The sequence below is a fragment of the Natator depressus genome, chromosome 2 (assembly GCF_965152275.1).
Source record: "Natator depressus isolate rNatDep1 chromosome 2, rNatDep2.hap1, whole genome shotgun sequence".
In the NCBI taxonomy this organism is placed as follows: Eukaryota; Metazoa; Chordata; order Testudines; family Cheloniidae; genus Natator; species Natator depressus.
This window is the reverse complement of record NC_134235.1, coordinates 78,859,384-78,871,720: the sequence shown is the minus strand read 5'-3', so window position 1 is coordinate 78,871,720 and position 12,337 is coordinate 78,859,384. Positions and strand designations below refer to the sequence as shown.

Here is a 12,337-nt window from a genome sequence, read left to right as displayed (position 1 = left end):
AATGGCTATAGAAACATGGCTGAGGATTTTTTGCCAAGATTGAAGTATCAGTTTGATGCTTAAAAAGTCCTCTACTGGAGGAATGTATCCCACCTTTTCAGGGAAATGGACTCAATTATGAGTCTTTTCTGTCTATAACTACAATATTTTCCATTGAGGTCAAGTATATTCCTTGCAAACACAGAACTCCCACTTAACTAAATGCAAATGCAACAGTACTGTATATCTCACATCTACTCACTGGCCTAGACTGCATAAGAATTTTCACCAAGTACCTACCCTATTAATCTAATGCTCCCCATTATGTAATATATTATCCTGTATGGTTAGCTGAGGAGCAAATTCTGAATGGTGGCAAACACTCTCAAGAAATTGCCCCTCTCTTCCTAATGAAAAGAGAACACTTGCATCACCTATTTAGTTGTAAGGCATTCAAATTTCATTTAGGGTTTTTTTTTTTTAAGTAAATATTACATTTTATTTACAGCATCTCTGTGATTTTAAACATTTACCACCCAGGAATAGTTTTTAAAACACATATCCTAGAAAGGTACAAATCTGTCCATGTCCTGTTTCATATCCAGCAAAAGGAACATGTTACTGATAGTTCTGTTTATGTTTATATCCCACAATTACTGTCCCACTGCAGACTCTGAATGACACTCAGCCCAGCTGATCACTGTAACGTTTGCATGGATGTGAAAGCCGCCTAGAATATCTAGGAAAAAATCTGCACATGCTGGGGATCATAATGACTGCTGTAACAGTTTAAAAAGGACTCCCTCAGGAGGTGGGTAGTTGTTTGGAGGAACCAGACGAAGACAAGGTACCACCTGCAGTGTCTGAAGAAGCTAGGTCTGCCTTGATCACTGTCAATAGGATGGTAAAATAGAAATGTGTGTAGACTGTTGCTTTAAAGTCTTTTTTCTCTCTCTAGATCCCCATATCCAGACTATATCTAAATCTTGCCAATTCTTTCTGCATAACATCTTTAAAGGAGCCTTTCTTATCCATTCACACAGCTAAAACTCTCATCCAAGTTCTCATCATCTTGCATCTCAATTACTGCGACATCCTTCTCTCTGGACATGACAAATGCCATCTTGCTTTTCTCATATGTCCATTCAGAATACTTTGGCAAAGATCATTTTCCTAGGCCATAGCTTTAAGCATGTCACTCCTCTCTGCCTCCCTCCACTGGCTCCCCCTTCTCTATCGCATTAAAGATAAGCTGCTTCTCTTCATTTTCAAGGTCCTTCATGAGTAATCCCCACCTTACGTATCATCTCTCATTCACTACCAAGAAGTTGATGCTTACCTCCAATCAGCCCATGCCAGCCTCCATCGCCCACTTGTTACATTTTCAAATAAGCACCTTCGTGGTTTCTCCTATGCTATCTCTCATGCTTGGGAGATGTTCCCCATAAACACTCTCAAAGCTGCCTAATTATCCTCCTCCAAATCCCTTCTCAAAACTCTCCTCTGCTGTGATGCCAACAAGAAACTTGACAAGTTAGGCTGCTGATGGACTGAGACCATTGCCTATCATGCTGACTCTTGTACTCCCTCATCTGTTTGTCTCTACCTGTTGTCTCTTGTGTTATACTTAGTCTGTAAGCTCTTTGGGGGCAGAGATCGTCTTTTTGTTGTACTTGTGCACTGCTGGGCACTGGGGCCTAGTCAATGACTAGCTCTGCTAAGTGCTACAGTAATATAACAATAAATGCTTTTTCCTGCTGTTAAAATAAACAGTACTTTTGTTTAAAAGGTTGCCTGATCACTACAACTGTAAGCATGGGTGATACAATAGGGTACTGAAGCCCTGGGCCTGGTCTAGGAGTGGGGGGATTGCACGATTCCATCTCAGAAAAGGTAAGGGCACAAGGCCAGATAAGGGTGTGCGCTCAGAGAGACCAGCAAGGGGACAGAGGTGCAGCTGGCCCGGTAACTGTGACACCAAGTCTCTGCATTCTGCACTGGCAGACTCAGAATTATGCGGCAGCTCCAATGAAATGAAAACACTGAGATTTTTATCACCATGTATTAAAGTCTAGAGGCCAAAATCAGGATCGGGACCCATGGCGCTGTGTGTGTTGTCGATCACCTGAAAGGAATCCACGCCTCGAAGAGTTTACAGCCGAGTGACGAGAGGCCGGGGTTGCAAAGGCCGGGCGGGCAGGTAGGGACACAGCAAGGAGGCTGGCCGCGCAGGCGCTAGATGAATGGACGCGGGGTGCGGTACGCTTCGAGGCGAGCAGCGCAGCCCGCACAGCCCCGCACGCGGCCGGGTTACTCCTGGGTAGCTCCGATCGCAGCTGTTCGAGGCTGGCTCCACCTCTCCGGGTCACTCATCCCCTCCCCGCACGGCTCTGTTCCCCCGGCCCGGGGCCACCCTCCCGCCGCTGCCCAGGAGCGGAGCAGGTCAGAACACCAGCGCCAAGGCCCCCGCCCCTGCCGGCCACTCCGGCCGCGCATGCGCCTTCGCACCACGCGCGCCGCCGGGGCGGGGAGATCGTCCTCGCAGCGGCTGGCGCGTGAGGCTGGGAGGGACGTGCCCCGCCCCGGGGCCCAATGGCAGCGAGTGACCCGGAAACGGCCCAGAGCCAAGTGGGTGCTGGGGGCGCGGGGGTTAAACACGCCGGGCTCGGCTCCGGGGACGGTCCAGGTCCCGGCCGGGCTGTGCGCGGTGACCCGGCCGCCGGCGCCTCCTGCTGCGAGCCCTGCCGGGCTATCGTCCCCCACCCCCGCCATAGCCCCCTTCGAGTCCTGCCCCTCACTCCCCCCTCAAACCGCCTCCGCCCCCAAGTACAGCGCCCTGCCCCCCCCCCGGCCTTCACAACCCCCCCCGCCCTCACCCCCACGTACAGCACCCTGCCCCTCAGCAGGCCTTCACAACCCCCCCGCCCTCACCCCCACGTACAGCGCCCTGCCCCTCAGCAGGCCTTCACAACCCCCCCCCACCATCACCCCCCCCCGGCCTTCACAACCCCCCCCCGCCCTCACCCCCACGTACAGCACCCTGCCCCTCAGCCGGCCTTCACAACCCCCCCCACCCAGCCTTCACAACCCCCCCGCCCTCACCCCCACGTACAGCACCCTGCCCCTCAGCCGGCCTTCACAACCCCCCCCCCCCAGCCTTCACAACCCCCCCGCCCTCACCCCCACGTACAGCGCCCTGCCCCTCACCCGGCCTTCACAATCCCCTCCTGCCCCCACCCCCACGTACAACACCCTGCCCCTCACCCGGTCTTCACACCCCCCCCCCCCCCACGTACAGCGTCCTGCCCCTCACCCAGCCTTCACAAGCTTCCTCCCCCCCCCCCCCATGTACAGTGCCCTGCCCCTTACCCGGCCTTCACAATCCCCTCCTGCCCCCACCCCCACGTACAACACCCTGCCCCTCACCCGGTCTTCACACACACCCCCCCCCCCCACGTACAGCGTCCTGCCCCTCACCCAGCCTTCACAAGCTTCCTGCCCTCCCCCCCCCCATGTACAGTGCCCTGCCCCTTACCCGGCCTTCATAATCCCCTCCTGCCCCCGCCCCCCCGTACAGTGTCCTGCCCCTCACCCGGCCTTCACAAGCTTCCCGCCCCGATCCCCACGTACAGCACCCTCCCCCTCACCTGGCCTTCACAACCCCTCTTGCCCCCACCCCCACGTACAGCGCCCTGGGAGGCCTGACCCTGTCCATCCCTTGCCACCCTCTTTCCCCTACGCCCCACACAGGCAACATGGCTGTTACATGGGACTGGGGGCCTGGCCAGTCCCTATTCACATTGTTGTCATGTGTATTGTTGTAACTTCTGGCAGCCTTCTCCAGGGTGCTGGATCCACATCCTTGGCTCCACTAAGCTTTGTCTTAAGCAGGGCTCTGAAACTGGGCTTGCAATCCCTCAGGAGGTCACAAGGTTATTACTTGGAGGTCGTGAGCTGCATAAGGGTGGGGTTGCACTCAGAGGCTTGCTGTGTGAAAGGGGTTACCAATATAAAAAGCCTGAGAGCCACTGGAACGTCTCCCAGCATGGCTGCTACCACTTGTGCAGTTTCACCTTTGCATGTCTGTGTGTTTAATGCTTTGCTATTTAGAGCCACTGTGTATTAAAAACACCAGTGGCTGCAGGAGCCTCATCTATGCTAGGAATGACACAGTTTGCTACCACAAGTGGGACAATGGGAAATTTACCAAATACACTTACTGTTGTAGGCACCAACTTTGTTTTTGTCCGTTAAAAATATGTACAAGCAGGGAAATCAAATGCATAAAGCTACAAAAAAGCAACTTAGTTGTTGAGAGTTTAAAAGAAGAAAAGTCATTAAATTAAAGCTTTTGAACTGTTATTTCCCAAGACACCAGCATCTAAATGTTTTGTCTGCTGTATCATTTTTAAAGAACCATTTGTCCTGTCAATATAATTGGTAAATTCAGAGTAATGTGTTCACATATGCTCCAATCCTGCAATGAGTTCTTTGCAGACTCAAGTGACTGCATAGAGCCAGCTCCATTGACTTTAACTGGGCTCCATGCAGGTGGAAACCTGTAGTATGACATTTTCAGATGTGGTTTTTCAAGTTGATGGTGTCCATTTAAAATGTTTGATGTGTAACACTGAAAAGATGCAAAAATCATATCAATGCAGTAAGTTATGTGTTTGACAACTTTCATTTCATTTACAGATAGGGGCACAATTCTGGTGATTGGGAATTGAGGGTGCTCAGCACCTTAGAGGATCAGGTTCTTTGTCTTTTAACATACTTTTCTTGTAGATGGATGAAATTGATGCTCTCTCATCTATATATGGTGATGACTGGTGTGTTGTTGATGAAGATGAAAGGATATTTTGCATTAAGATTAGTGATTGTTTGGAGCAGCCAAAATGGACTCTCTGTTTGCAGGTATGTTGTTGATACAGAGTTTGGGCCAGTTTCTGCTATCGGAATCATGGAGGGTTGGTCTTTGTGCCTTGTTTAATGGGGCTCCATATAGACTCAAGGGTCTGCTCCTATGGATCCAGTCGTAGGATAAAGGCTTTTCACAGTCTGTTCAGTTATTGTCTCCTTAAAATGTCACTGTCTGCTATCTTTTTCAGTAATTATTTTTGCTTTTTCCACACCCTTAAATATTTTAATTAAAAGTGTATTTCCCGGATAGTCCTTTCATTATTTATCTATTTATACACTGTATTTTGCATAGAAGGGCTGGCTGAATTGGTGCAGCTGGTTCTCTTATTGCTTTATTCCAGAATTAGAAAGAAACCATTTTAGACTGCATTACAGTTCAGCCTTACCTGACTTTGAAAGATTTTCTACTAGGTATTGCAATCAGTGTTTGTAAAATGTTTAGGATACCTGTCCTATATGGCTTTGTACAGTATTACAAGTCAGGAGCACTCCAAGCAATAGTTTGTTGCAATACTTTTTTGTTTAGTGTACACAGGGCTGAAGTGTATATGTATACTTCTAACCTTTTTTCTTTATAGTAAAGGATATATCGTATGCTACTTTATCTGTTCACAGAGTGTAGCTTATATGACACTTTGTTTGTATCACAGATGGGCAAAAGCCTGAATTATACGCTCACAATAGAAATACAGCCTTTATATCATCACATAATAATGGAGCAACCTATGTCCTCCTTTTTATAACACGGCTTACCACCCAAATACTCCAATTGGTTTTGCCATAGTCTGTTTTTAATTTAGCTAGTTTTGGAGGTCCAACCTGATGAATATTTATACTTAATATTCTTTTTAGGTGATTCTGCCTTCTGAGTATCCAGCTGCAGCCCCACCTATTTATCAACTGAAGTAAGTGATGTCTCTTTGTCAACAGATTTTTATTTTAAACATTTACTGCATTTTGTTTCAAATTATTACTATTGCAGCTGCTTGTAGAAGTTTAAGGTAGCTCTCTGGTTGAATTGAATATATATCCTGGGAATTAGAGATGTTAACAAACTTTTGTAAAGTTTACAGTTTAATTTGGGATTGAAATGTTAGCATTACAGGATTAAAGGATCACTGGGCAAGTGTGTTAGGCCAGGATGGAAGCAGGGACAGAGAGAACAAAAGCAGCAGCATGCACAGCTTTTGGGGAGGCAGTGGAGAGATGTTACGTTATGCTAAGAGCAACTCTGGAACCAAGTAAATGGAAAGTGTGTTGAGCCCTCTTCAAATGGAGCAATGGGGTAATCCCAAAGTAGGGCGTTAGAGGGGAGCAGTAGAATATCTTGGAAGACTGCTTACCCTGAGATGTTAGAAAACCAAAATCTTTATCAGTGGGAACGGTTGACAATATTTTGTCTTAAAGGTTTTACTTTTGAGTGTAATTTTTTTAAATCAATCATTTTTTGAGCTAAACAAAGACACCAAAATGCAGAGTTTGTAGGCACTAATTTCATTGTATTTTTTTTTTTTTTTTTTTTGTCATTCTAGTGCCCCTTGGCTTCGAGGACAGGATTATATGGAACTAGCAAATAGCCTGGAAGAAATCTATGTGTAAGTGGCAGAAGATGGAAAATTCTAAAAATTCAGTTGCACATCTCTCTAAACCTATTATGTTAACTAGATTACTCCTGGGGGAATTCTGTGCCAAAAAATTAAAAATTATGTGCACAATATTTTAAAATTCTGCAAAATTCTGTCTTTTAAGTCAAAATAATGCAATATAATCTGTCTAGTTTCAATTATTTTGGTAATTTATTTAAACTATAATACAATGGATGGAGAATGGGAGTGGGGAGCATTGGAGGAAGTCTCCAAACCCCCTCTGTCTAATAGTAATGTAGCTAGTATTGACCCTTTACTTCTAATTGTTAGTCAACAAATATATGCAGCCATATGCTCAGTGTTACATCACAGGCAACTGAAGAGCAAGGGAGGGCTGGGGACTCAAACTCACAATTTATACTGGCTACTGACCATCTCCAAAAAGGTCAGTAGCAAACAATTCATGGAGCACATTTTGATAGCAAATTTTTTCAGTCCAAAAATTTTGACCAGTTCTAATCACTAAAGCATCATAAGCATTTATAAGACCATACTGTCCTTTACAATAAGGCTCCTTTACACCACTCTGGCAATGTAAAGGACCCTTAACGTTTTTACACCTGTTTTATACTCCTGGGGGAATTCACTAAGCACAATGGGAACAATTCACTAAGCAGGCAGGCTGCTGCGTTCTCCTCTGCCTGAGGGAACAGAGCCTGTCCCACGCCCACCTCTTCAGAAATACCCCAAAGCCCAGCCCCTGCATGCCGAGCATGCTGCAATAGCAAGCGAGAGGGACAGAGTGTCTCTCTCTCACACACACACACGACTACCCAGCCGCCACGACTCCCAGGCAGTGATTTATATCTCTACCGGCTGCTCTGGGTGCCCAAACCAACCTGTCTGCGCTGCCAGGGAGTGGGTGCATGACCGCTCTTGCGACTTCCCTTTGTGTCCCCGTCAGAAGTCATTTTTCTGCGAGTAAGCAAAGAAATCTGCTTGGGCCATGAATTCTGCACCCACACAGTGATGCAAAACTCCCCCAGGAGTACTAGATGCGTGAATCAGAAGGATTGAGGTAATTGCTGTAACAGCTGAAATGAAGTAAGACTTCTGCATAAATAAAATAGTCTAATCTAATAGATACTTACTGTACATTTTATACATCTGTTAAATTATTTTGAGAACGGGGCATTATATAAAGTTACAAGCATTAATCTTGATGGATAATTTCTATTATCATTATAATTTTTAAACCCTTTGTACCATTGATATAGAATTCTTTGTTTTGACTTATAATATATGTTAGGTTACTTTTAGAGTTTGGTCCCAGGAAGTCAAATTCCTTATGTCCAATCTATATCCATAAAGTAAACTGCAGGATCTGAAAATACCTACTCAGACCTTTGAACACAGGCAGAAACCAGTTTTTATTAAAAGCAAATGTTTCCTCTAAAGAAAAAGTGAATTTTAAATAAAAGTAGCTTTAGAAAATATTAACTATAAAGCCACTCAGTTGCTAGAAGAGGCTTGTTAATGTAACGTGCAGATAACAGAACTTCTCATAATGTGTGAGAATAAATAAATATTTAGAAATGCTCAGACTGTGTTTTTGCAGGGTTTATTGGTGTTAGCATGGGATAATAGAAACAATAATTTTATATATTCTATTTTATCCAATCTGATCCTAAAGCTTGATATGAACCTAACAAAAGTGAAATACACATTAAGCACTGAGGTCATGTCATTTAATACTGAAATACAAAAATCTTTGGTGGGGACTATGGTAGATTTTAAATGGCAGGAAACAACACTGTAGTTAGTTAGGGCCTGGAGGCAGATACCTTATCTAACTAAGCCCTGGAGAATCTAGGGAGGCAGAATGTAATTACCAAAGTTAAAACTTGAACAGAGTATGGGGGTTAACAGCTCTACTCCTATGAAAAGTGCTATAGGGACCTTTAATGACCAGAGATTCCCCAGCCAGGGTGATGCTTGGCATGGGGGAGTCTCTAGCACGTGTAGATACACAGTAGCTGGCTTCTGCACCTTTTGACCCACAGCATTTGGAACGGGGGCCATATTGGGGCTTGGGGTGCAGTGGCCAGGGTGTGATATACTCTGACTATTCCTAGCTGGGCGCGTGGACCCTTGTGGACCATAGTTAGCTGGTGCAAGTTAGAACTGTCCCCAGGATGGGAATGTGGGAAATGTAACTGGCAATTTGACATTTTCACCCCCCTCTTTGTTTTGCTTAGGAGAAACTGATTGCAGCAACAGATCTGTCCTTCTATCTCATTCGGCAGTCTGTATTAAAAGCAGTGGTCTCTAACATGCTGGACTTGCTCTGGCTCAGTTTTAAGTTGGTGGCAGGAGTGCCCCCTACAGGATTGACTACCATAGCTTTACAGCACTTACTTATTTTTGTAGGGCTCTGAGCTCTAACCTATCCAAACCTTGGATAATCTTCTGTTAAACATAAATAACTTAGATTATTCTCAAATCTTTCACTAATTATTTTAAGTGATCTGTCTGACTTTTAGTCACTGCCAACATGTCTGATACACACTGCAGTGGAGGGCAAGCAGCGTCCACACTTGTCACTGCGATGTGTAGCTATATGCGGCAATGAAAGGCTCCGGCAACCAGGAAGCAATGCCAGGGAAAGGCTCCGGTGGGGAGGGGGAGATCACACTGCTAAAAATATCTGTGTAGATGGAAATGCTGCTTGGGCGGTAAGAGCCTCCCTGGGATTTCAGGGGTGTGAGGCACTCTACTCACCGAAGCCAAGCTTTGCCATCCACACTGTTGTTTATACCTGTGCTAGCTGGGGTGCAGTGTCTCCTTTGCACACTGCCGTAAGTGTACACGTACCTTTTCTTAAACTGGCCCCTGTGCTATCCTGCCCATGAACATTGCAGTTTAGGTGCTTTTTCCTACCTCATTAAGAAGTTTTAGTCATTGACAATACAGATATAACTTGAATAATGTTGGTTTTATATCGCAGAATTACAAACCACAAACAGAACTCTGGGTCCCTTAATATATTAAAAGTTACACATTCAACAAGTGTAGACACTTATTCCTTTCCAAGAGATTCTCAGTATCAGGCTTCTGTTAAATGAACAGTTTAATTTAACATCTTTGGTACAAATGCTAAGAAAATCAAAGCAGCCTTGGAACAGGAACTACCAGAATGGGAGTAGCGTCGATATAGGCAGGGTTTAAGGTGTGGCTAATATTCCAGAAGTCCTCAGGGAGTTGCCTGGACGCATCAGTGACACTGCATGAGATTTGTCCAATCTCACCCATTCCAGAACATTTCCTAATGAGAGTTCAGTAATATGAAATCTGCTATGAAGTGGAAAACATTAAATATAATAAATAGAATTGCTAAACAAAATTATTCATGACTCTGTAGTTAAAATTCTTGCTCTTCATTATACAGAATTTAATAAATTGCAAGTATCAAAAAATGGTACTAGTATACATACTTGTCAGAAAGGAGCATGAAATAGGGTACTTAACTCATTCTAGAGTATGTCTGGATTCTGAGGTCACAGCTACAAGTCTATACTTTCCTGATTCTTTGTTTGAGTCTTTTCTTAATAATATTAGTGCCTAAATATTTTGATTATGTTCAGTAGTAATATACAGATTTACTGAAAGTTTACATTTTTAAACCTATTTTTCTACCCCAGAATTGTACTTATGCATTATTATTCCAGAAGATGGCAGTAACTTGAAAAAAATGATTGAAAGTGAAGCCTGAGTTTGCACATTTGATGCATTTTGGTCTTGTGACCCTGGCAAACATAGAAATTTTAAGCATCTTTAAAAAAAAATCATAATTGGAAAAATTTTGGCCAGTGTTCTAAATTTTCATTTTCTAGTACATGCAGTTTCAGCTTGTAATAGATTCCGAATTCTGTGCAAAGTATAAAAATGTTCCTAATAAGTATTTTCCATTTCTGTGCAAATTACATGTACAATTTTACATGTGATTAGATTACTTCAAGGAAAAATATGATTACGTGAAGGAAAAGCAAGAATATATACAGGTAAAGGTAAACATGCAGTACCATGACTGTAACACCGAGAGGCACTGAAGTACATTTATAAACTTCGTTCTAATTAATTATTTAACTTTCATTATTGGAAGTAAGTTTCACCCTTATCAGTACACTTTCTTGATTTCTGTGTCTGACTTTGTATAATTTTAATAAATTAGGACATTGTCATACATAATAAAAAGCATTTGAGGTATGAATCCTTGAAATAACTCCATATTTAATCAAAATTATTATGAAAATAAATGTACACTATAGAATTGTGGCTCACAAGAAAAACTGATAGAAATTGAGAGACTTATTCCCTGTGTTGGATCTCCTGAATTGTTTGGAGGAAAGATGGATCAACTATTACAAAATAATTAAAAACAAATAATTGATTTAACTTCTTATAATAGTATTTATATTTGCTGTAGCACTCTATCTGCTTTTTTGTACATATGTCATGCTCTCCTTTATTGCTTATGAAAGAATAACTGTACTGTCAGCAAATCTGTTCACCTGTAATTAAAACAAACTTTAGTAACATGATTCATAACCAATAATTGGAATTTTCCAAATTTATTGCCTCTGCAGATCCACACCATAGAAGTTTTGTGCCATGTCTTGTGAGCAGTGGAACCACTTATAGTTATAAAATTGTTTGAAGCTATTTGTGTCTGTCTAAGATCTGAAAGTGCAAAGACCAGGAAATAGTAAAGGCAGTCTTTATAGCAGTTCTTAGTTCCTCTCTACCTTCAAATATTCACCAAAGGCCTTCAAAAAAAGAGTAAGGAAGAATTATCAGTGTGGATCTGCAGAAGCAATACAGCCAGAACTCCATGTACTGATGGGTAATCTATCTTTCTTCATCCTGAATTGCCTCTGCAGATCCACGCTATAGGAGATTATCTAGAGGTATCACAGTCCAGGAGGTGGGTTGAGGAATGCTTAATTAAAACAGATATTAAAGGATTAGCTTCAGAAACCAAGAATTTGATCTAGCTGTAGAATTGGGAGTAATATTTCATTAAGGTAGGAATTGAACTCCAAGTCTCAACTACAGGGCAGCCGTATTTCAAGAATGTAGAGATTTTTCATAGAAGTAGTAGCTCATTATAATAATAAATCTCCTAGAATTTAATTTCAACCCATCCAGTACAGGTACACTGTCAATGATCCATTTAATAAAAGTTTATGTTGAAGGGCTTTTCCCTGGGATTTCTCCCGTTAATCTGTAAAGAGTTGGGAAAGGTTTTGTTCTTTCCAAATAGTAACTATTAACTGTCCAGTCCTGCAGACAGTTATGCACAGACTTAACTGTAAGCACATGAATAATTCCACTGGAGTCAATATGAACTACTGATTTATAGTTAAGCATATGCAGAGTGTTTGCAGGATCAGGGTTTGAGTGTTCTTATAGACTGCAGTCTGTGCAACCTTGCTTTACCTTAAAGATCATGAGGCTTAGGAAAAAACATGGGAGTCAAAAATAGGACCATCACCTTCTGAGTAGGGGACAATATTCTACTGAGGTTTTATACTATAGTATTGAACAATATTTTGAGACATTTAAAGAGGCTTCATGTTCAATGTGGTAATGGGACTCGTGAACGTACATAAATCTCTAGGATGCTAAGGGAAATCTGAGTGGTACCCTTGGAGCTGAAGAAAGCCTAAATTACAGCACCTTGTAATGGACGTGATCAAGAATTTCAAACGGTAAACCACCACTCAGAAAAGAACTCTACTCCCACATGCATGTCTCAATCCTTCAGCATTTCAATATATAATGTTTCT

The 12,337-nt window shown here is 43.0% G+C and overlaps 1 protein-coding gene across 4 annotated transcripts in view; it reads left to right on the top strand.

Moving 5' to 3' along the window:
• Positions 1 to 2,211: 2,211 nt before the first annotated feature.
• IMPACT (impact RWD domain protein) overlaps positions 2,212 to 12,337 on the top strand; it is a 40,494-nt gene continuing 30,368 nt past the window's right edge. For 2 of the 4 annotated variants that reach the window (XM_074944496.1, XM_074944495.1), the window contains exons 1-4: positions 2,470 to 2,607; positions 4,768 to 4,896; positions 5,755 to 5,807; positions 6,435 to 6,497. In XM_074944496.1, coding sequence (XP_074800597.1) covers positions 2,572 to 2,607; positions 4,768 to 4,896; positions 5,755 to 5,807; positions 6,435 to 6,497 — 281 coding nt within the window. In that variant the 5' untranslated portion in view covers positions 2,470 to 2,571. Of the gene's footprint in view, positions 2,422 to 2,469; positions 2,608 to 4,470; positions 4,897 to 5,754; positions 5,808 to 6,434; positions 6,498 to 12,337 lie in introns of those variants that run through there. The other 2 variants (XM_074944498.1, XM_074944497.1) reach the window with 2 other exon arrangements.